This window comes from Diospyros lotus, chromosome 5 (genome assembly GCF_014633365.1).
Source record: "Diospyros lotus cultivar Yz01 chromosome 5, ASM1463336v1, whole genome shotgun sequence".
NCBI classification, from domain to species: domain Eukaryota; kingdom Viridiplantae; phylum Streptophyta; class Magnoliopsida; order Ericales; family Ebenaceae; genus Diospyros; species Diospyros lotus.
Window position 1 is genome coordinate 13,224,281 of NC_068342.1, and position 20,346 is coordinate 13,244,626.

A 20,346-nucleotide genomic window follows, 5' to 3' on the forward strand; every position below is an offset into this window, starting at 1 on the left:
CATTCACTTATGAAAAAACATGCAGTAATTTTCCTTCTCTTTCAATCTTTGTTGTTCTATTATTTGACTCCTCTAGTAACACCAAGACATGCATGAATGTCTATCTCGACAACACTACAAATCGTTTTGGCCATTGACATCTAATTTTTTATATTACTTTTCCTACAGATGATGATATGGGCAAAGGCAATTCTAGCGAACGAATGTCAAGTTATTTAATTGCAGGAACATTTATATATAACTGGGACAAAATTTGTACGAGTATTTCATGATGTATATTCACAAGACACAGATGCCAAAATGGCATGAAAGAGAAGACTGTCCTGTCATCGCCATAATTGGTACACAGGATTTGGTGATGTTGCTGACCATCTGGATTTGCAATAGTGGATGGAGGACAGGGATATGTGCCATCAACGTAACCCTCAAGATCATAGCCAAACAACAGAGATCGAAATTGTACTCTCCAACAGGGGCAGTTACGTTTGGTGAGTTTAAGAGGAAGTTGAGTGGCTGCGTTGATTGCTATGATTTGATTCGGTAGGCGATATATGAGGTAACAGCATTGGAGGTTGAATTGGAAGCAAAGGATGTGGTTTTGGCCATGGCAGAAGATTATGAGACCTAATTTAAAGTAGGAGGGCTCTGATACCATAAAAGATTTGATGAGTTGAATAAGAATTGTTGTTGTTTATTGATTGAGCTTAAACATATATATACATGAGATAGAGAAAACAAGGCCTTGAAAGTAGGAAACTAACAATATCTACAACAACAAAACAGTTATCTAAAAGATAGAAATTCAAAATATATTTAGATAGCTTTAGATGAAGGATTCGTTGAGGAATCTATTGAGGAGTCTGTTAGTGAGAGATTTGTGCTAATAATACTTAACCCTAAATATGATACATACGAGATAAGAAACTCAACATTACGTGTAAAACCCTCTAGAAACACGATGAAGATAGCTAGATGATTAATGAAAACTTGAGGTCATGATGAGTCTCCATTTGGCCCATGCATATATATCAATATATGCACGTTCACATTAACAAGCCTTGATGATATTTCGGAATAATAGTAAAGGAAATTAACCTGAATAAGCAAAAGAAGCAGAAAACCAAGAAAATAGAAAAAACGAATTCATGAGCAGTTATCATCAAATATCATCCAAATCTAGCTATCAACAGTACTAGAAAAGATTAATGTTAAGGTAGGTTTTCAAGGAAATGATCACTTGTCCATAATTGGCAAGGATTCAAGACTTCAAAATCCTCACCCACCCATTAACAACATAAACCATGCAAGTAACACAAGCTGTTTAAAGTCTCCATGAACGACAGCTCACAAGTACAAGAACCGTAAACGACAGAAAGCTTAAGAAAAATATAGAGAGGGAAGGCTTCAAACTTCTTAGTAGGGGGATAGCCCAACATTTGCAGGACCAAGAAACCCATCTTTCATCAGAACATCTTCTCCTTCCTACACATATCCAGGAAATTCAATATTGAAATTCTGTGAAACCCATCCGTTATATATATATACGTACGCATTTTCTAGGGTTTATATGTTGGAAAAGAGAGTTGCTCTAGGGTTTGCAGTTGTGTACCTGCTGGTGCACATTGGCCTTCTTCACGGGTTGATGATCAGGCAAAAGTCCGAAATGAATGTGAGGGAAGTGGGCCCACTGGAAGCAAAAGAAGCAACAATTTTGCACAGAAATCAATAGCCAGGAAAATTTGAATAAAAATTGAATAATGCCAATCTAAGAAAAAGAAAAACTGAGCTCTTGTTTTTCTTGGTTAAAGCGACAGAAAACCCTAAGACAAGAGTAGGATTTAGACATAGATCAGTTCTTTTCTGGGTGTTTACGTTCTTTGCAGCGGCGCTGAAGGCTTCCCTGTGACTTATATCGGGATTTCCAGCTTTGATGCGTTGGATCTCGTCCCTGCAGTTTCATATATATATATATATATATACACACACAATGCAATAACTGTCAATGTCATTAATTCTTCCTCATATTCTCAGGTACTCTAAAGAAATACCATGCATCATAAAATTAATAACCTAATTCATTATTTAAAAGAAATACTCCCACCCATTATTTGGATGATATAGATAGACAAATGTTGGAAGTTGGAACTAGAATTCTTCTCTTAACCAATGGGCATATGCCCATCCAAGAAAAACAAAACCAATGGACACGAGTACAAAATTAAATGAACATAAAAAGAAAAAGACAACTTTTTTTTCTGTACGACCATGTATATGTCAAGAGAGGTACTCTTTTTTTCTCTGGAAATAAAAGTACTCTTATTTGAGAAAACTGAAAGCATAAGGTAATTATATATAAATAAAAAATTTAAATACAAAATAAATTTGATATATTTGTTTTACAAAATTTCTGTATATATAAATGTTATATGTGCATAAAGGTTTTTTTTTTTTTTTACTAGATAAAGGTATTTTATTGATGTGCATAGATTAAGTCGTGAATATCAGTACTTACTTGATGAAGCGGTTGTAGGCAGATGGGACTCTCTGTCTTTTCTCCGGAGCTGAATATGCAGACATACAGAGACAAAATTAACAGACAAGCATTAAAATCACTTCCCTGACTTTTTCTACAGCTCTGATTTCATTATCTCTCTCTCTCTCTCTCCATCATAACTTCATCATTATCTGCATTTATCTATCTCCCCTATCAATCTCTGTACTCGCAGATTCTATTGTTTCTTAACTTCCGGGGGAGAAATCAACAATATAATATGCTCAACCCTATAACTACAGAAACTAAAAGAACTTAATTGAAAAGCTTTCTTTTCTACTTTTTCATTTTTATTAATCCCTTCTTCCTCACCGTTTTACGTTATTTGCAAAATGGAAACATCTGTGTGATAATGGAAAAAGAAAAGAAGAATCAAAATTAAACATAGTTTAAAGAACCATTTTGGGTATTTAGCGGATTCTTATCAGGTGTTTAACATGGAGTTCCACAGTATGTGTTAGGTATGTGGAACACTCATGTTTGAAAAAAGGAAAGAATACTGTGAAGAACAATGATATAGTGCTGCTAACCTATAGTTGCAGAGTCAAAATTGGCTTTCTCGTGATGCAAATATATTTGAATAGAGTTAGAAGATGTGGGGGTACAAGGAAAATGTGCCAACACTCTTCCATCTTGAAGCCGACCAATTAAACTTTGAAACTATTTGGAAGTAAACCTTCCGAAACACGTATGTGTGTTGTTCCAGGCTAGATTTCTTAATTGGTAAAGCCACTACTGTGTGTAGAAAAGCCTAATTGAAGTTGTCTTGAATGACTTGACTTCCTTAAAATATTATATAGATGAAAATGAAGAAGAAAAAAATCTCAACCGGTAACTGTTTGAATGAGGCTGAAAAAAATCTGAACCCGTAACTGTTTGAATGAGGCTGATTATGATACCACATTAATTAGCATATTCCTAATAGACTAATTAAAATGAAAAAATCAGTAGCATTGGTCACAGCAGATTAGTTAGTGTAGATAATCTCACGTCTGTTAGCAACTGGGGGCTTAGGAAGCTCTTCGGCTGCTCGAATCGGTGCAGCCGACTCAGTAGCATAGGGCTGATTGATCAACAGGTTTGAAGATGAGCTTCGGATCTCCTCCTAGTATCCATACAAATAGCGAAAAATTCAGAAATTAAAAATGTTGCTCAGGAAATAGAAGCATATAATTCATGTAGAAGTTACAGAATCAGTGCCTGAAACAACAAAACTGACTTGAATATTGAAACCCTAAACGATATCGTACCAGAATATTCTGAGGAGAAAAGAAAGTGTGGCCAAGATGGAGCTGATTGGCCGCAGGAAGAAGAAGGCCTCGCATGTTTACAGACAAGAGGTTGGTGCAGTGGCCGCATCGGACCGTCACGGTCTTGAACAAGATGGAGCAAGGAACACTCACCTAGAAGAAGAAGCACAAACCCATATCAAATGAAGGAGATTAATTTATAGAAAGAGGTATATATGGAGCAGCAGCAGAAAGTGTATAAATTAAAAGGCGGATGATGATGATAAAGAAGGAAGGAATCATTGGAAAGAGGGGGAGAGGAAGAAAGCGATGTGTTACCGCGAGGACAGTGTCGCAGAAGTTGCAATGGACGTAACAGAGCTGCTCGGAGGAGGAGGGAGAGAGGTGGTGGTGGTGGTGGTGGTCCGGTGAAAAAGCGGATGATGAGGAGGACATGATGATTTTGGGCTTTTGATTTCTTCTGTTGGCTTTTGATTTGATTGATTGATTGATGGATTGACTGAACGATGACTTGATAGATAGATTAACCACCTTGATATGATCTTCCTGAATGTTGTTGGATTATCAAAGGCTATAAATAGAAGGCAAGGCTACAGAGAGAGAGAGAGAGAGAGAGAGAGAGAGCTTCTTATGGATCACTGAATTTATAGCCCCAAAACCAATGGTTCTTTGAATAAAAAAGCACAGAAAGTGCTTCTTGTCACGCTCTTTATTTTTTAAAATTAATACACAGTAATGGCCATTTCTAAAATTTAAGTTGCTTTTGGTTACCTTCTTGCTTTAAAGCTAATAATATGAGTAGTTTATGATTCTCTATCATTTCTTTTTCTGACTTTTCTCGTTTGGAGCATCATATTTTTCTAATAAATGTTATTACCTTTCATAATGTTTAAGACACTTGTTTAATAGCATGACTGATATAGCATCTAACTGAGTAATATACTCTAAAATGGTTGATTAATTAGGTGTATATGGATTATTCTATTTTTACATGGTTGCCTATATATATTAATCTTCTTGTTTATATATAAGGATCGTACAAATAGGTAACATGCGTGCGAGCTGTATTATATATATGGGCCATGGCAGAAGGGAAGGGAAATGTATGGTTGCCATTCCCAATGGGTGTGTGGGTGTCTGAGAGAGAGAGAGAGAGAGAGAGAGAGGCGGCAGAGGTGGGGGAAAGGAGTGAGAAAGGGACGTGTGCATGGAGGTGATCAAGTTTTGGCTCATTCAGCTGTTGTTTTCGCAGTTAATATAGGAAAGGGGGCTGTGTCTAGTGTTCAAGCTTTTTCTCGCTTCCCCAAACACTGTTTCATCGCTCCCACGGTTAAATATTTATTGTGAAGGAAAGGGAGATTCTTTTCTGGTTGGAAGAAATACATACATCCATCCCCCCACCCCACATACACACACACACACACACACAAAAGCCTTGTTGACTAGCTGCCACTTAATCCTCCACTGGGATCATTTAGGAAAAAATTAGTAAAAAAAAAAAGGGAACTCACCATTTTTGAGTGATATAATCATCACAAAATTTACCAAATTTTTTTATAATTTCTTATCCATCATTTTTTATTTCTGTCATATTTTATGAGTGAACTACAGAACCCACTATCTCAAATGAATAATTATATATATAGATTGACAAGAAAAAACAAGTGGACAAAAAATACAAGAAGAATGGTTGTACATATCAATTTTGTTGAATTAGTGTTGATGTTATTTATTTTTTTTCCTAGCATTAATTAAGATTAAGGACGAGAGTCATAAATAAAGCAAGAAGCTAAATTTGCCCCAACAAGGAAGCAAGCTAGAGCAAGAAAAATAACAACCCACCAATATATTGACCTACAAAAAACCACTCTTAACAAGAAACTGACCCGATCAAGGTGAAGCAAATAGGAAAAAGAACCAAATGTCAAGCAAAGAAGATAAGAGACTAATTAGCTTTAGTGAGTGTCCCAGCAAAAATAGAAGAAATGGCTCAAAAGGGTTGTAGCCAGCGAAAAGGAGGCAACCACCTAGCTTGCTATTTCAAGTGCAACCAAATCACAAGTATAAGAGGGATGGCACCCAAAAATCACCCACACAAAAAACTACATTAATTAACAAGCAAAAACGAAACCAAAAGCAAAAATCTAAGCTCAACGACCAACTGCATGTGAGAGCACAAATAGTAACAAAACAATGAACCTTGCATCAACTTATTTGCTTTCAATAGAACCAAGGTAGTACACGAGTCAAGCTTGAGATTGACCATCGTTTGTCAAAAAGAAGAGTGGGGGGAGATCCTAAAGTAGCTTCCAAATATCCCTTGACCAACTTGATGATTATGACCCTATGAAACAATTAATAGTCAAAAGATTTCAAAAGCCAAAATTAGAACAAGGGCTTCAATCAGGACAATTAAAGCCTACCAAGTTGGCAAAGGCAGATGCTTAGTTTAAATTATAAAAAGGGAAAAGGAAGGAAAGAGTACTGAAGCAGACTTAGGCAAGATTGGGGTCTGTGAGGGAAGGGGATAGGACTACAGAAGTTATAACAAAGAATGTGAGAATTAGGGATGAAACAAAATGGAAAGGGCGATAAGTGAAGAATAACATAGGGTTTGGAAGGCGATAACTATGGAAGGAAAAAGGAGACAATGATGATGGAAAGGAGATCAACAATGAGAATCGACTGCAATTTAGTGAAAGTAGCCATAGTTGCAAGCGAAAATCCACCTAACCTAATCCTAACCTACAGTTTTGCCTCTATTTTCAAAGCTCGCCGATAATGTTGATAACCATCCCTAAATGTATGGAGTAACTTCAGCTTTACATGGTTTGTAATTGTAAAGAGAGTCGCTAGCTAGAAGGAAGGCCTCACGTTGAGTCATCCTCATTAGTACAAGATCAATCTTTTACCCATCATCAAAGATAAGTTACTAATGTCGATTCGAGAAGGTTTTTAAGGCGTAATTGCAATTGTTGAAGCTTACTCTTGTTCCCAATTGTTTTTTTGGGCTTTGGTGATGATTTGGCATTTGCCTTTATATTCTTTTAGAATATTTTGGTAATATAGTTGACGACGTTTGGAAAAATAAGGAATTACACATAAGACAAAGTGTCAAGTCATCAGAGCCAAGCTAAAGGACAAACACAGTCAAACTCACAGTTTTAGTTTGAATACCCAATTATCACAAAGAATTCAAATCCTAAACGAATTATACTCTGATGAGCAAACCAAGAGAGAGCTTAATTCACGTAAAAGATGGATGCCAAAGTATTCCCTAGGGCAAGATATGGGTAATCTTCTCACAAAGCACAATTCAAGTAAGAGAAGGTTGTGAAGCATGTATTTGCTAAGCCCTCTTCTAAAGACAATTCTAATAGATAATCCCTCAATAAAAGGCAATCCCTATGATCTAAGGAACAAATAAACCCAAGTCTAGTGTGGCGAAACATAGGATAAGCATGCCACATCTTCTTGATGACACATATCCTAATCTCCATAAACCTAAGGGGATATTCCATGTTTATCGGATAATTCAAATCCAAATCACTTCCAAATTTACAAAACTATAAGGAATCAACAAAACTTTTGTAACATGGGTGAGGCAAGATAATTCTCATTGTGATTTTCATCACAAAGCTCAACCTAAAAGGTATAAAAAGATTTCAAAGATTGAACCAAATGTAGGACATTCTACACTACTTTTTTAAGATTATAAGTTATCTCTAAAACTCTTTGTTAACTTCAGCATCGAAGTAGCATCTTCCCAAACAAGCCCTAGGCAAGTTGTTCTTGTTTCTATTGTGGAAGAAACCCAAGTTTAGATCAGCTTGGGACGTGATCCAAAACAAATGGAATTTTTTATAAATTCAATTGGTGATTAGTGCCCACATCATCAACTTAGGGTTGTTTGTGGGAATGAATGTTTTCTCTTTAACTCAATGAGATGTTAGACCACCCAATTGATCATCCCATCACCGATGATAATCCATTTGATCTAGAAACTCAACATGAAAAAAGCCAATCGGATGACCATCTAGAAGCCATAGATCCCTTAGCTTTTCTCTTGTAGTTAGACGAGCTAATTAAGGATATCAGTCCAAATCCTTGTTAATAGTCAAGGAGGAAGAAACATCAGGTGTAATATTCAATCGAAAATCAAAGCATAGTAGTTAAAGGGATGGTAGTCTCCAAAATTACACCAACGGAGACCAAATCAACAACAAAGATGAGAAAAGACTCATCCATGATGTTAAAAGGAGCACATCACCTCACTAATTGCCACCACGCAACAGTACTAACCTAGAAAACCAAAGACAAAATTCTCTAAATCATAAAAGTTAAAGAAGTCACTCTTGAACCAAAAGTGATGAGCATGGAAGGAATTAAGATCGCCACTCTCAATGATGTTGATCCCAAAGTTAAGGCATGAAAGAATGGGAAGTTTGACAAGTTATCTAAGACCTCAAGTAAAGTCTACATGGAAGGCAAGGAAGTCGAGTTGTTCAATTAGCTATGGTTCTTTTATCTTGCTAAATACTTGATCAACCTCTTCTTAAACCATTTGAATACCCTCACATTAATAAGTTTTCAAGGACAAAAAAGATCTTGTTCAGCACGTGTGTTTATATCAAGATAATATGGAGGGCTAGGGAGCCTTTGATTCTATGCTTTGCCAAGGTTTTGCTTGCACGTTACATAAAATAGCATGAGATTAGTAAGACACCCTTGCCAAATGAGGTAGTTTTCTCTCAATCAAGATGTTAATTTGTTAAAAGGTTTCAAAGAAATCAACGCCCTATGAAGACCAATTTAATACTTTTCCAAGTCAAGCATAAAATATGAGAAATGCTAAAATAGTACATGGAGAAATTCCATCTCGTTCTCTTCGAGGTATACAATGTAAACAATCTTCTAGCGATTATAGCTTTATCTTATGAGCTAAAGGACACAAGCTTTGGTTTTTCTCTGTTGAAAAGCCCTCTCAAAAAGTAAAAACAATATATATATTTGCTCGCAACATTACATCAATGTTGAAGAACAATGCTCTAGTAGAAGCTGACAAGGAGATAGGATAAGTCTCATACTCCACATATTAAAGGTAAGAGAAGAGATGACGTCTCTAATTGGAGAAGAAGGCACTGACCCTTAGAGAATGTCTCCTATAATTAACGTCCAACCTAGGTCCTCATAGAAGTCAGTGGTGATTACTGATCTTAGGCACAAAGACCTATTAAAGAAGATATCCCAATATTAAAACCAAATCCAACTAAGTATTGTGAGTATTGTTGCATGACAAGACATCACATAGATGACTGCCAAGAATTACAAAAAGAGATCGAGAATTTATTGAGATGAGGAAGTTACTAACATGTCATCAAGGAATAATAAAGAAGCAAAGAGATTGCCAATTTAGAACAAAACAACAATTTAGTTCACATTCTGAGGTTATACTCCATGTGCAAAAGAAACCTTAGGTCGACCTTTATCTGCCCATCTTTTTTTCTAAAAAGGATTTAGAAGGAATGACATTACTACATAATATCCCTATTGTTGGAAGAGCGATCATCAATAATTATGAGATATTTCATATTCTCGTAGACACTGGTAGTTTCAATAATATTTTATTTTCCAAAGCTTTCAATCAGTTGAATTTAGACTCAAAGCAATTATAATCTTCAAGATCATTCATTGAATTGAATGGGCAAGCTATAATTTCAATGAGAGTTATCATCCTATCCTTCATCATGGGAACTAATTAAGCCTTAGTAAAGGACTATCATGGTAGATTTAATAGTAGTATGGAGGTCCAAGAATTATAATGCTATTTTGGGAAGACCCACTTTAAACACTCTAGAAGTTGTGTCTACTTTCCATCTAAAGGTCATATTTTTAACCTCCAAAGACATGGGAGTCATGATAGGACATTAAAACATAGCAAAGAAATGCAATCGTCAATCTAAAGATGTAACGGTATCCAAAGAGTACCAAAAATTTTCCCCTCCTCTAGTCAAGTACTTGATCTCGATGTCCATATCTAAGATAGACCCTCATAAAATGTTGAAACTCAAGGCCACTCTCTCCCCCAAAGTCGCAACATCATCCTCATAAATTTCTTCGAGAATATTTCGATCTCTTAGCATGGAAACCATTTAAGATTCTTGAAATTGACAAAATAGTCATGAAACACTACCTTAAGCTTGATCTAAAGGTAAAGCTAATAATTCAAAATAGGAGAACTTTATTTGTTGTTAAACAAGAAGCTATTAAGAAGGAAGCTAATAAGTTTTTAACGATAGACTTCATTAGAGAGACTTATTCTCCAACTTAGGTGTCTATTGTCATCCTAGTGAAAAAGTCTAACGGTGACTAGAGGATGTGTGTAGATTTTACTAATCTTAATAAAGCTTCCCCAAAAGATCCTTTTAAGCTCCCAAAGATCAACCAATTAGTAGACGCCAAGTTAGGTAACCCACTTGAGCTTTATGGATGCCAACCTTAGATATAACCAAGTTAAGTTGAGATGATTAAAAACATACAAGTCTTGTCATGAACTAAGCATTGCATTGCTAAACAATCATGCCTTTTGATCTTAAAAATGTGAAAGCCACATACCAACAACTTGTAAATGCAATGATCAAGGCCCAAATAGGAAGAAATATGGAAGTCTATGTTGATGACCTCGATCTTGACTCAAAGTGTAAAGGTTGAAGACTATGTTAATGACTTATGCAAAACCTTCAAGACACTTAAGCAATATGAAATGAAGCTCAACTCAAAGAAATGTGCCTTTAGGTTAACTTTGAGAAAATTCCTAAGATATATGGTGACTCATCGTTGAATAGAAATGAACTCTAAAAAGATCAAGGTCATCCTCGTCATGCCAAAGCCTAGAAATACAAAATATATTCAACACCTAATCAAAAGAATCACAGCCTTTAGATGTTTTATATCATGATTGACTGATAGATGTGTCACTTTTTGTCAAGTTTTGAGGAAACCTTATCAGTTTCAATGGAATGAAAGGTGTCAAAAGGTGTTTGAAGACCTTAAGTAATACCTTACTTCTCCCTTACTCCTCACCAAACCAAAACCCAATGAGGAATTATTGGTGTATCTTTCAACAAACGAACAAGTCATAAGTAGAGTATTAGTATGAGATTGTGGTAAGCATCAATGACCAATTTACTCTATCAAAAAAGTATTTCATAGGGTCAAATCTCGATAATCCATCATTGAAAAGCTTGCACTTTCTTTTCTAACAATTGCATGGAAGATGAAGCATTATTTTAACACACAATGTAACCATCCTAATGAACACGCCCCTTAAGAAATCCTCTAAAAGCCAAACCTTGCATGGATGATTAAACTCATGAGTTCGAAATTTAGTACTGTTAAGCTCAAGGGTATGTAACTAAGATTTTCATGATAAGAAAAATATTTTTTTTAGAGATATATTTTATCAACTCATTGTGTTGAAAAGATGTGTTTTTCATGGCTATGTATTTTAAGTCAACTGATAGTTTAGCCTAAGTCAACTAAAGTAAGCAGAATGTTTGTATATATTCATGCGTAACTTAGGTTGACTAAAGTTTATCTTAGGTCAACCGAAGTTGGCCAGAATATTGGCTTCTTGACTTAGCTCGATTGGTCCTTCAATTGAAGTTAGGCCTAATGCTACTGGACGACTTAGGTCAACCAAAGTGGCAACTTCAATCGATCGAAGTTCAGTGGTTGTTTTTGAATGTATTTGTTTTCTGCATCTCTTTTTATTGCATGCTAAAGGTATATTTTTCCAATTATGTTTTTTCCCTTGTACCTCAAAATCATGGCCGGATTTCCCCATGCAAAAAGGTAAAATCTCTTTCTGAAGAAAAGGTTGTTCACTTATCTTTTTGCAAATTCTTGTCTCTAACTTGAGCTTTTTGTCTCAAAAAGATTACAGCTAATTTTGTTATTAGGTTGTCTCCCCAACTTTTCCAGATTACCTTTTTGTAAAATGATTTCTCTTTAATGTGCTATGTTAGCCACGATCCCTACAGCTGCTGTTGGAGACTGAAAAAAGGTTGAAAATGTTTCAAATTTCCAAATCATTTTATGCCCCTTTATGTAACAAGTAGTTATCTGAAGATGCTTGTATATAAAGAGTGAGTATGAAGGCCTCAAGACATAGAGAACAAACTATTAGTAGAGTTTTCAAACAAAATTAAGAAAATTCAAGTGCTGGAAGTGTGTTGGCTGTAAAATTCTCAAATTGCTGGTTACTTGTTTAATTTGTCTCTAGTTGTAAGTATGTTATTTTTACTCACTTATTGTCTGAGAGGATTGCATTTGCTAGTAGTGTGCTAGTGGTTCTTGCTTAGGCAAAGGTTTATATGTTGGTTCTAGCTCCAATTAAAAGCTAGTGTTAATTCTGTCTATAGTGGAACCTTAAACTTAGTCTTAAGAGAGAGGATTAGGCTTTTTAAAGAGTTGATCAACGTCTATAAAATTCTCTTATTCTTTGTGGTTGTTTGATTTAAATTTTCATATACCTACTCAATCATATTTTATTAAGATCACAAAAATTAAGAGTTTTCAAAAAAAGCCAAAACTATTAATTTTTTAAAAACCCAATTCCACACCCCTCCCTCTTGGGTATTTTTCTAGGCAACAAGTACAAACCTCAACTAGTATTTTTCTTGGCAATCTTCATGCCCATGCTTACCAAAGCTAATTCAATTCCAAATGAAAAAAAAAAAAAAAAACAAAGACAAACTCTAAATTCTAATCCAATGGACTTTTTATGTTAATGGTGTATCAAACAAGAAAAGTATAGCTGGGGTTGGGATATTATTCATAAGTTTGGAGGTGACACTTTCAAATACACCCTTAAGATTTGGTTTCCTAACAACAAACAATAAAGCAAAATATGAAGAAACCCTTCTAATTGAACTCAAGTTGACTCACAAATTGAAAGTGATGAACCTTAAGGCATACAATGATTCCTAGTTGGTTATGGGCCAAATATTTGGAAATTTTGAAGCAATAGATCTAAAGATGGTCAATTACTTATACAAGGTAATTGAACTAATTAATATCCACATTAAAGCAATTTTCTATTATTCAAATATCATAGTCTTAGGATAAGCAAGTAAATGAGTTATCTCATCTAGCCTTGCAATCAAAAGAATGTCCAAAGACGTCCAAGTGGAAACTTTATCAAAACCTAGTCTTAAAGAAGAGATCTATCACATTAAAGAAGATCCCAGCTAGATTGATCATGTACTCACCTATATTCATGAAGGGAAATTTCCTGAAGACTCTACAGAAGCCAAACATCTATGCATCAAAGTTGCACGCTAAGTGATATGGAGTGGATCGAAGAGGACATCTTAGACCAGTTGGAGAACAGGAAGAACAAGAAGAACAGGTGACGTTCCTGAGTAGCACGCATTGGTGGTTGACAACTAGTGGTTGCCATCCACATGATCGACAGATTAACAAGGGTCGGTCGACAACCATAATACACAAACAATAAAGACTTTGTCAGTCACACACTGGCAATTGACAATTCACTTAAGGTCAGTCGACAACCAATAGCTTTGAACATTGACGATCAACAGCTCAACGTAAAATGGTTGATCGTTCGGGCACCTCGTGTCGACAATCAACATACGCACATACTGTTGGTCGATAATTGATTCCAAGTGGTCGACTGCCAGTATGTTTTGTCGTCTAAAGGGGGTCTATTTTTAATGTTTTCCTATTTAAAAGTTTTAACATTCTTTTGTTTGGAGTTAATTTAAGGTTATTAGCATCATCTAAGCAGTTGTTTTAGCGATTTAGGGTTTGCTTTAAAAGGGTTGTGAATGATTGGAAAATTCATTCTTTTGGGTACTCAATAACAGATTCTTAGTTTTCCTTTGTTCTTTGGTGGATTCCAATATACTTCTCATGTCCGTTTGAGCAAAACTCGAGCAACGCTCATTCGTGCATTACGAATACGATAATTTATTTTGTATTCCCATTTTTGATCTGCATCAGGTGGTATTAGAACAATGGTTGATGATTATTGTAGGACTCTTGAGGCAAAGACTGATGCGATTGAGACTGATCTACAAGAAATTGGCAATCAACTCAAGGGCGTGATGGCGGCCTTGAACCTTGGAGGAGGTAACCCTAGGCAACAACCACCCAATGACCTTGTTCAGCTTGATGCCCCCAATCCTTTTCAAATCGGCGATAGTGTGAATCTGGCCCTAGTTCATTATCATGGTCGGCAAGATGACTACGACGATTATAAGATTAAGGCAAAGATTCCTATTTTCAATGGGAGTCTAGGAGTAAAGACTTTTCTTGACTAGTTGAATGAGGTCGAAAGATTTTTTGAAATCATGGAGGTCAGTAAAGAATGTAAGGTTGCAATAGTGGCATACAAACTTAAGGGGGGAGCAGGGGCTTGGTGGTAGAGCATCCTTGATGAGTGTTATAGGCTGAGGCAACCACCAATTAGAGACTATGCTTTAATGAAAGAGTTGTTGCGGCAACGGTTTCTCCTTAGGGATTACATGCAAGACTTATACCGATAGTTCTTGGATTGTAGGCAGGGTAATCACTCGATGGCTGCCTATACTAAGGAGTTCTTGAGGCTACAATCTCATTGCGATGTCATGGAGCCCAATGATTATCAAATCGCACAATTTGTGAAGGGACTAAAATATGAAGTTCAAGATAAGATGGGAGTTCAGCCCATCCATTCCTTGATAAATGCCCGGGAGATGGCGTTCCGAGTTAAATCATTACTTGCATAACAGTCAGGACACCCTTCACCTTTTCAAAAGTGTTCAGTTAATACTTTTTGAAAACAACCAAAAGGGCCGAGTCCATCCCAGGATGCAAGCAAACCTCCAACAGTTAGCAATTCAGTAGAACTAAGAAGAGTTGTAAGTAGGGAACGGTCACATAATAGGGCAGTGAAAAGCCTGGACATAAATCGAATGAGTGTCTAGAGCGAAGGGCAATACATGTTGTGGATACAATAGCTGATAATGATAAGGATCTGGATCATGAACATGGTGAAAATGAAGAAGATGAGGAGGAAGAGCATACTGATAAGGTGCATGGAGAAGAACAAGGAGATTTTGTGTGTTGTGCAGAGATATTATGATTGCCCAAGCAAGAAAAAGTAACTCAACGGAGAAAGATCTTTTAGGCTAAGTGTCGAGTCGACAAAGTTGTTTGCAATCTGGTCATAGACAACTGTAGTTGTGAGAATCTAATTGCCAAGAAACTGCTAAATCATCTAAAGCTACCCACCGAGGCACATCCAGCTCCTTATCAGGTTGGTTGGATTCAAAAGGGTTCGTCTATACAGGTAACTCAAATTTATAAAGTACCCTTGTCCATGGGGAGTTTTCACAAATCTGAAATTATATGTGATATTGTGGAGATGGATGTATGTCATATATTATTGGGCAGACCGTGGTAGTTTAACGTGGATGCTTTACATAGGGGAGGAGAGAACACCTACATGTTTTAGGGGAAAGGTAAAAAAATTAAGATCGCGCCAATAGGGAGTACACAAAAAACTTCTAAAGTGGAAGGTAAGTCTTTCCTGGCTATTGCAAATTCTGCTAAGGAGCTTTCCCCTAATATAACGGAGTTTGTGGGGGTTTTCGCTTTGGTAGCTAAGGTAGAGAAGGTCATCGAGGAAACCCCTAGGTTCGTTAAGGAGTTATTACGTGAGTTTTGGAGTGTGACTACAGAGCCCGAAGACTTACATCCCATGCAAGACATTCAGCACCAAATTGATTTGGTCCCCGAGACTTGTTTGCTAAATTACCCCATTATCGCATGAATCCGAAAGAGAGCCAGATTTTACAAGAAAGGGTTGAAGAGTTGTTGCAAAAAGGCCATGTCAGGGAGAGTATCAGTCCATGTGTCATGCCAGCCTTGTCCCCAAAAAAGATGGATCATGGAAGATGTGTGTTGATAGTTGAGCTATCAACAAAATTACAGTGCAGTACCAGTTTCCTATACCCAAGTTCGATGACATGTTAGATTAGTTGGCTGGGTCTCTTATGTTCTCGAAAATTAATTTGAAGAGCGGGTATCATCATATTCAAATTAAGCCCGATGATGCATGGAAGACTACTTTCAAGACAAATGAGGGCTTGTATGAGTGGTTAGTCATGCCTTTCGGCCTTTCCAATGCACCGAGTACTTTCATGCGACTGATGAATTAGGTATTGAAACCTTTTCTGGGCAAATTGTTGTCGTTTATTTTAACATCTTAATTTTTAGCCATAGTAAAGAGGATCATGAAATGCACTTGAGGAAAGTGTTAGAGGTGTTACAAGAGAATAAATTATTCGTCAATCTGAAAAAGTGCAATTTTATGATGAACCAAGTTCTATTTCTCGAGTACGTAGTAAGTTCTGCAAGGATACACATTGATGAATAGAAGATTCAAGCAACCAAAGACTGGCCAACACCAAAATCCCTTATTGAGGTATACAGTTTCCATGGTTTTACTACTTTTTATAGGCAATTTCTTCAAAATGTTAGCAATATTGTGGCTCCTATAACTGACTGCTTGAAGAAGAATAAGAAGAAGAAGAAGGGGGAGAATTTTAAGTGGACCGATGCTGCTGTTAGTAGCTTCGAGGAGATTAAGAAAAAAATAACTTCTGCTTCTGTTTTGGCATTATCGGATTTTGAGCGTGTTATTGAGATTGAATGTGATGCATGTGGGATAGGGGTTGGAGGCATACTTTCTCAAGGAGGCAAGCTGGTGGCATATTTTAGTGAGAAAATCAATGAGGCCCGACAAAAGTGGTCCACCTATGAGCAAGAGTTGTAAGTGGTATTCTGAGGCTTAAAGACTTGGGAGCATTATCTACTACTGTGGGAATTTGTGCTCTACAAGGACCACTAGTCTTTGGTGCACTTTAAAACCTAGAGAGATTTGAAGAATAAGATGCATGTTCGCTGGGCTGCCTATTTTAGGTAGTTTAATTACATCACAAAACACAAATTCGAGGTTACTAATAGGGTGACAGACGTGTTGAGCAGATGAGCAGCATTGCTGGTTACCATCAGTCATGAGGTAGTTGGGTTCAAATTTCTACCGGAGCTCTATGAGACCAATGAAGGCTGTGGGTTGATATAGGAGAAACATAAGGCAAAGTAGCCGATAAACGACTTTTTTGTGCATGACGGATTTCTGTTTAAGGGAAATTGGTTGTGTATCCTGCGTACATCCTTGCGTGAGAAATTAATGAGAGAGTTGCATGCTAAAGGTTTGAGTGATCGCCTAGGTCAAGAAAAGACGATTGGCAGTCTCGAGGAGTGTTACTATTGGCCAAAGAAAGGAATGATAGTCGATTTGTGTGGAAGTGTCCCATTTGCTAAACACAAAAGGGACATGGGCAGAACACTAGTTTGTATCTACCTTTCCCTATATCAAAAAAACCTTGGGAAGATCTTTCCATGGACTTTGTGCTAGGACTACCTCGTACCTAACAAGGGTTAGATTTTATCTTTGTTGTGGTGGACAGATTTTCTAAGATAACGCGTTTTATTCCTTGTCAGAACACCAGTGATGCCCCACATGTTGTGTAGCTGTTATTTCAGGAGATTGTCAGGTTGCATGGGGTCCCTCGCTCACCCTCGACCACAATCCAAAGTTCTTGGCTCATTTTTGGTCTACTTTGTGGAAAAAAATTGGGACAAAATTACACCTTAATTAGTAGCACCACGCATCCCCAAACCGATGGTCAAACGAAAGTGGTTAACAAAACCTTAGGGAATCTACTACGATGCATCTGTGGTAAGAAGAAGAAACAATATGACCTAGCTTTAGCACAGGTTGAATTTGCATATAATAGCATAGTTCATTCCTTAACAGGTATATCTCCTTTTGCTATTGTTTACAGGCGGGTTCCACGGCAAGCAATGGACTTGGTTAGGCTATCGGGTTCTATGAAAAAAAAGTCTAGCAGTTGACCAATTAGCAGAACAACATGTAAAGGTGATCAACCAAGTGAAAATAAAGTTAGAAGCCTCCAGTGCAAAGTATAAAGTTATTGAGGACACCCATCGATGCCAAAAGACATTTCAAGTGGGCGACATGGTGATGGTGTTCCTGAGGAAAGAGTGTGGTGGGAGTCAGAAAAAGTTGGAACCAAAGAAGTATGGGCCTTTCCAGATTCTACACAAGATCAATGGCAATGCCTACGTTGTTGATCTTCCATCACATGAGGTGTAACATCCAGCATTGAGCAATAGGAATGACCAAAATAACTTACCCTGATAGGCCTACGCGAACTTCCTAAGGGTTACCCATCTCTAAGCTTTCCCAGCTCAAACACGCTTAACTCGGAAGTTCTTTGCCTACATTCAACCCAAAAGGTATCCAGCTGGTGTTATTTCCTTCCTTACACTATCCTCGATATATACTAACTTCTCTAGGCTCTCATGGTATTACATTCTCCCCCCCTTAAGCACATGATGTCCTCGTCATGTGATTGTACAACTGGTCCCAAATCTTCTCTCCTTGTATAGGCCCTCAAGCCCCGACACCACTCCTAGCTCTCATCGAACCGCCTTCACCAAGGGTCGACCTGTAACATCCTGCATCGGGCGATAGGAAGGATCCGAACAACTTACCCTTATGGGCCTACGCAAAATTCGCAGGGGTCACCCATCCTTAAGCTTCCCCAGCTCAAGCATGCTTAACCCGAGAGTTCTTTGTCTACATTCAACTTAAAAGGTATCCAGCTGGTGTTGTTTCCTTCCTTACTTATCCTCGATATTGCTACCTTTCTCTGGGCTCTTGGGGTATTACATAAGGGTTTCTCAGACATTTAATGTTGTAGATCTTTACGATTATGTGGCACCTAGTGATACATTGTTGTATCCCAATGACACCTTAAGGTCGAGTTGTTCTGAAGTGGAAGGGAATGATGTGGAGCATATCGAAGAGGAAATCCTACACCAGTTAGAGAAGAGGAAGAATAGGTGGCGTGCCTGAGCAACACGCACTAGCGGTCGACAACCATCAAAAGCGATTTACAGCCAGTAGTTGTGCATCTTGGTGGTTAACAGATCATCAAGGGCTGGTCAACCACCAGAATATGTAGACAATGAAGGCTTCGTCACTCGCACACCAGCGGTTGACAGTTCACCCAAGGTTAATCGACAACCAGTAGCTTCAAACACTAATGATCGACCGCTTGGGCACCTCATGTCGACAATCAACATACGCACATACTACCGGTCAACAGTTGACCCCAAACGATCGATCGCCAATATGTTTTTCATCTAGAGGGGGTCTATTTTTAATATTTTCCTATTTAAAAGTTTTAATATTCTTTTGTTTAGAGTTAATTTAAGGTTATTAGCATCATTTAAGCAGTTATTTTAGCGATTTAGGGTTTTCTTTTAAAAGGGTTGTGAATGGTTGGAAAATTCATTCTTTTGGGTACTCAATAACTGATTCTCAATTTTCCTTTGTTCTTTGGTGGATTCCAATATACTTCTCACGTCTGTTCGAGCAAAACTCGAGCAATGCCCGTTCGTGCGTTATGAACACGATAGTTTTTTTTTTTTTTTGTCTTCCTATTTTCGTTCTACGTCACTATTTGATAGAAGGGGATCAACTCTACAGAAGATCTCACACCCCAACACTTTTTTTATACCTAAGACCAAAAAGACTAACTACACACTTCACAAAAGTCCATAAGGGAATTTCCAAGAACCACCCTAATAAAAGACTTCTTGCATTCAAAGTTCCTCGACAAGGCCATTATTGTTCATTTTTCTTTGTAGATGTCAAAGAACTAATCTCCTAATGTGATAGTTTCCGAAGACATTCAAACTAGATTGATTGAACATCACAACCGATGAAACACTTGCCCTCCACATGGTTATTCTATCAATGGGGCATTTATCTTGTGGGGTTTCTCCCTCAGGAAATTGACCAAAGGTAATGCCTCATAATAACGGTTAATTATTTCACCAAATGGGTAAAAGCAAAACTACTTGCAAAGATCCCTATGTGGAAGGCCAAAGACTTTCTGAACTGGTCAATCCTCTACCAATTTGGGGTCCTACACATTATAGTAGTAGATAACAAAACACAATCCAACTGTAGATCTTTTTGAGAAACTGTGAGGCATACAATATAGAAGCTATGATTCTCAACAATAAGCCACCTACAAGATAATGGCCAAGTTGAAGTTACTAATAAGACCATCCCATAAGGCCTCAAAACCCATCTTACTACAATGAAAAACCCTTTAGGTGGAAGAACTCCCACACATGTTGTGAGCCTACTGAACTTCAACACAAACAGCAACAAGTGAAACCTTTTTCTCCCTAGCCTTGGCACTAATGCTCTCCTCCTAGTTGAAATCTGTCTTCCAACCATAGAATGGCTAACTTCAATGTAGATATCAATCAAGTCGACCTCTAAGCCAACCTCGATCTTTGTGTGGAAAAATAAGAAGTAGCATTCATCCAACAGGTTGCGTACCACTAGAGAATAACCTGCTACTACAA

General features: G+C 37.3%; 1 protein-coding gene across 1 annotated transcript; it reads right to left on the bottom strand.

Annotated features, from left to right (window-relative positions):
• Positions 1 to 1,153: 1,153 nt before the first annotated feature.
• On the bottom strand, positions 1,154 to 4,448 carry LOC127801122 (axial regulator YABBY 1). The gene is made up of 7 exons (XM_052335987.1): positions 4,120 to 4,448; positions 3,802 to 3,954; positions 3,542 to 3,656; positions 2,513 to 2,561; positions 1,873 to 1,948; positions 1,610 to 1,687; positions 1,154 to 1,482 (listed from the first exon to the last, which is right to left on the bottom strand). The coding sequence occupies exons 1-7, from the start codon at positions 4,234 to 4,236 to the stop codon at positions 1,414 to 1,416; spliced, it is 657 nt and encodes a 218-aa protein (XP_052191947.1). The 5' UTR covers positions 4,237 to 4,448; the 3' UTR covers positions 1,154 to 1,413.
• Between the last annotated feature and the right edge of the window lie 15,898 nt (positions 4,449 to 20,346).

Bases quoted from the DNA above. Each gene is read 5' to 3' on its own strand.
- LOC127801122 (XM_052335987.1), bottom strand. From the start codon at position 4,236: ATGTCCTCCTCATCATCCGCTTTTTCACCGGACCACCACCACCACCAC. The intron at 2,562-3,541 runs GTGAGATTATCT...CTGCATATTCAG, and splicing joins GCCCCCAGTTGCTAACAGAC to CTCCGGAGAAAAGACAGAGA. The intron at 1,688-1,872 runs GTAAACACCCAG...TTTTGCTTCCAG, and splicing joins TCAGCGCCGCTGCAAAGAAC to TGGGCCCACTTCCCTCACAT.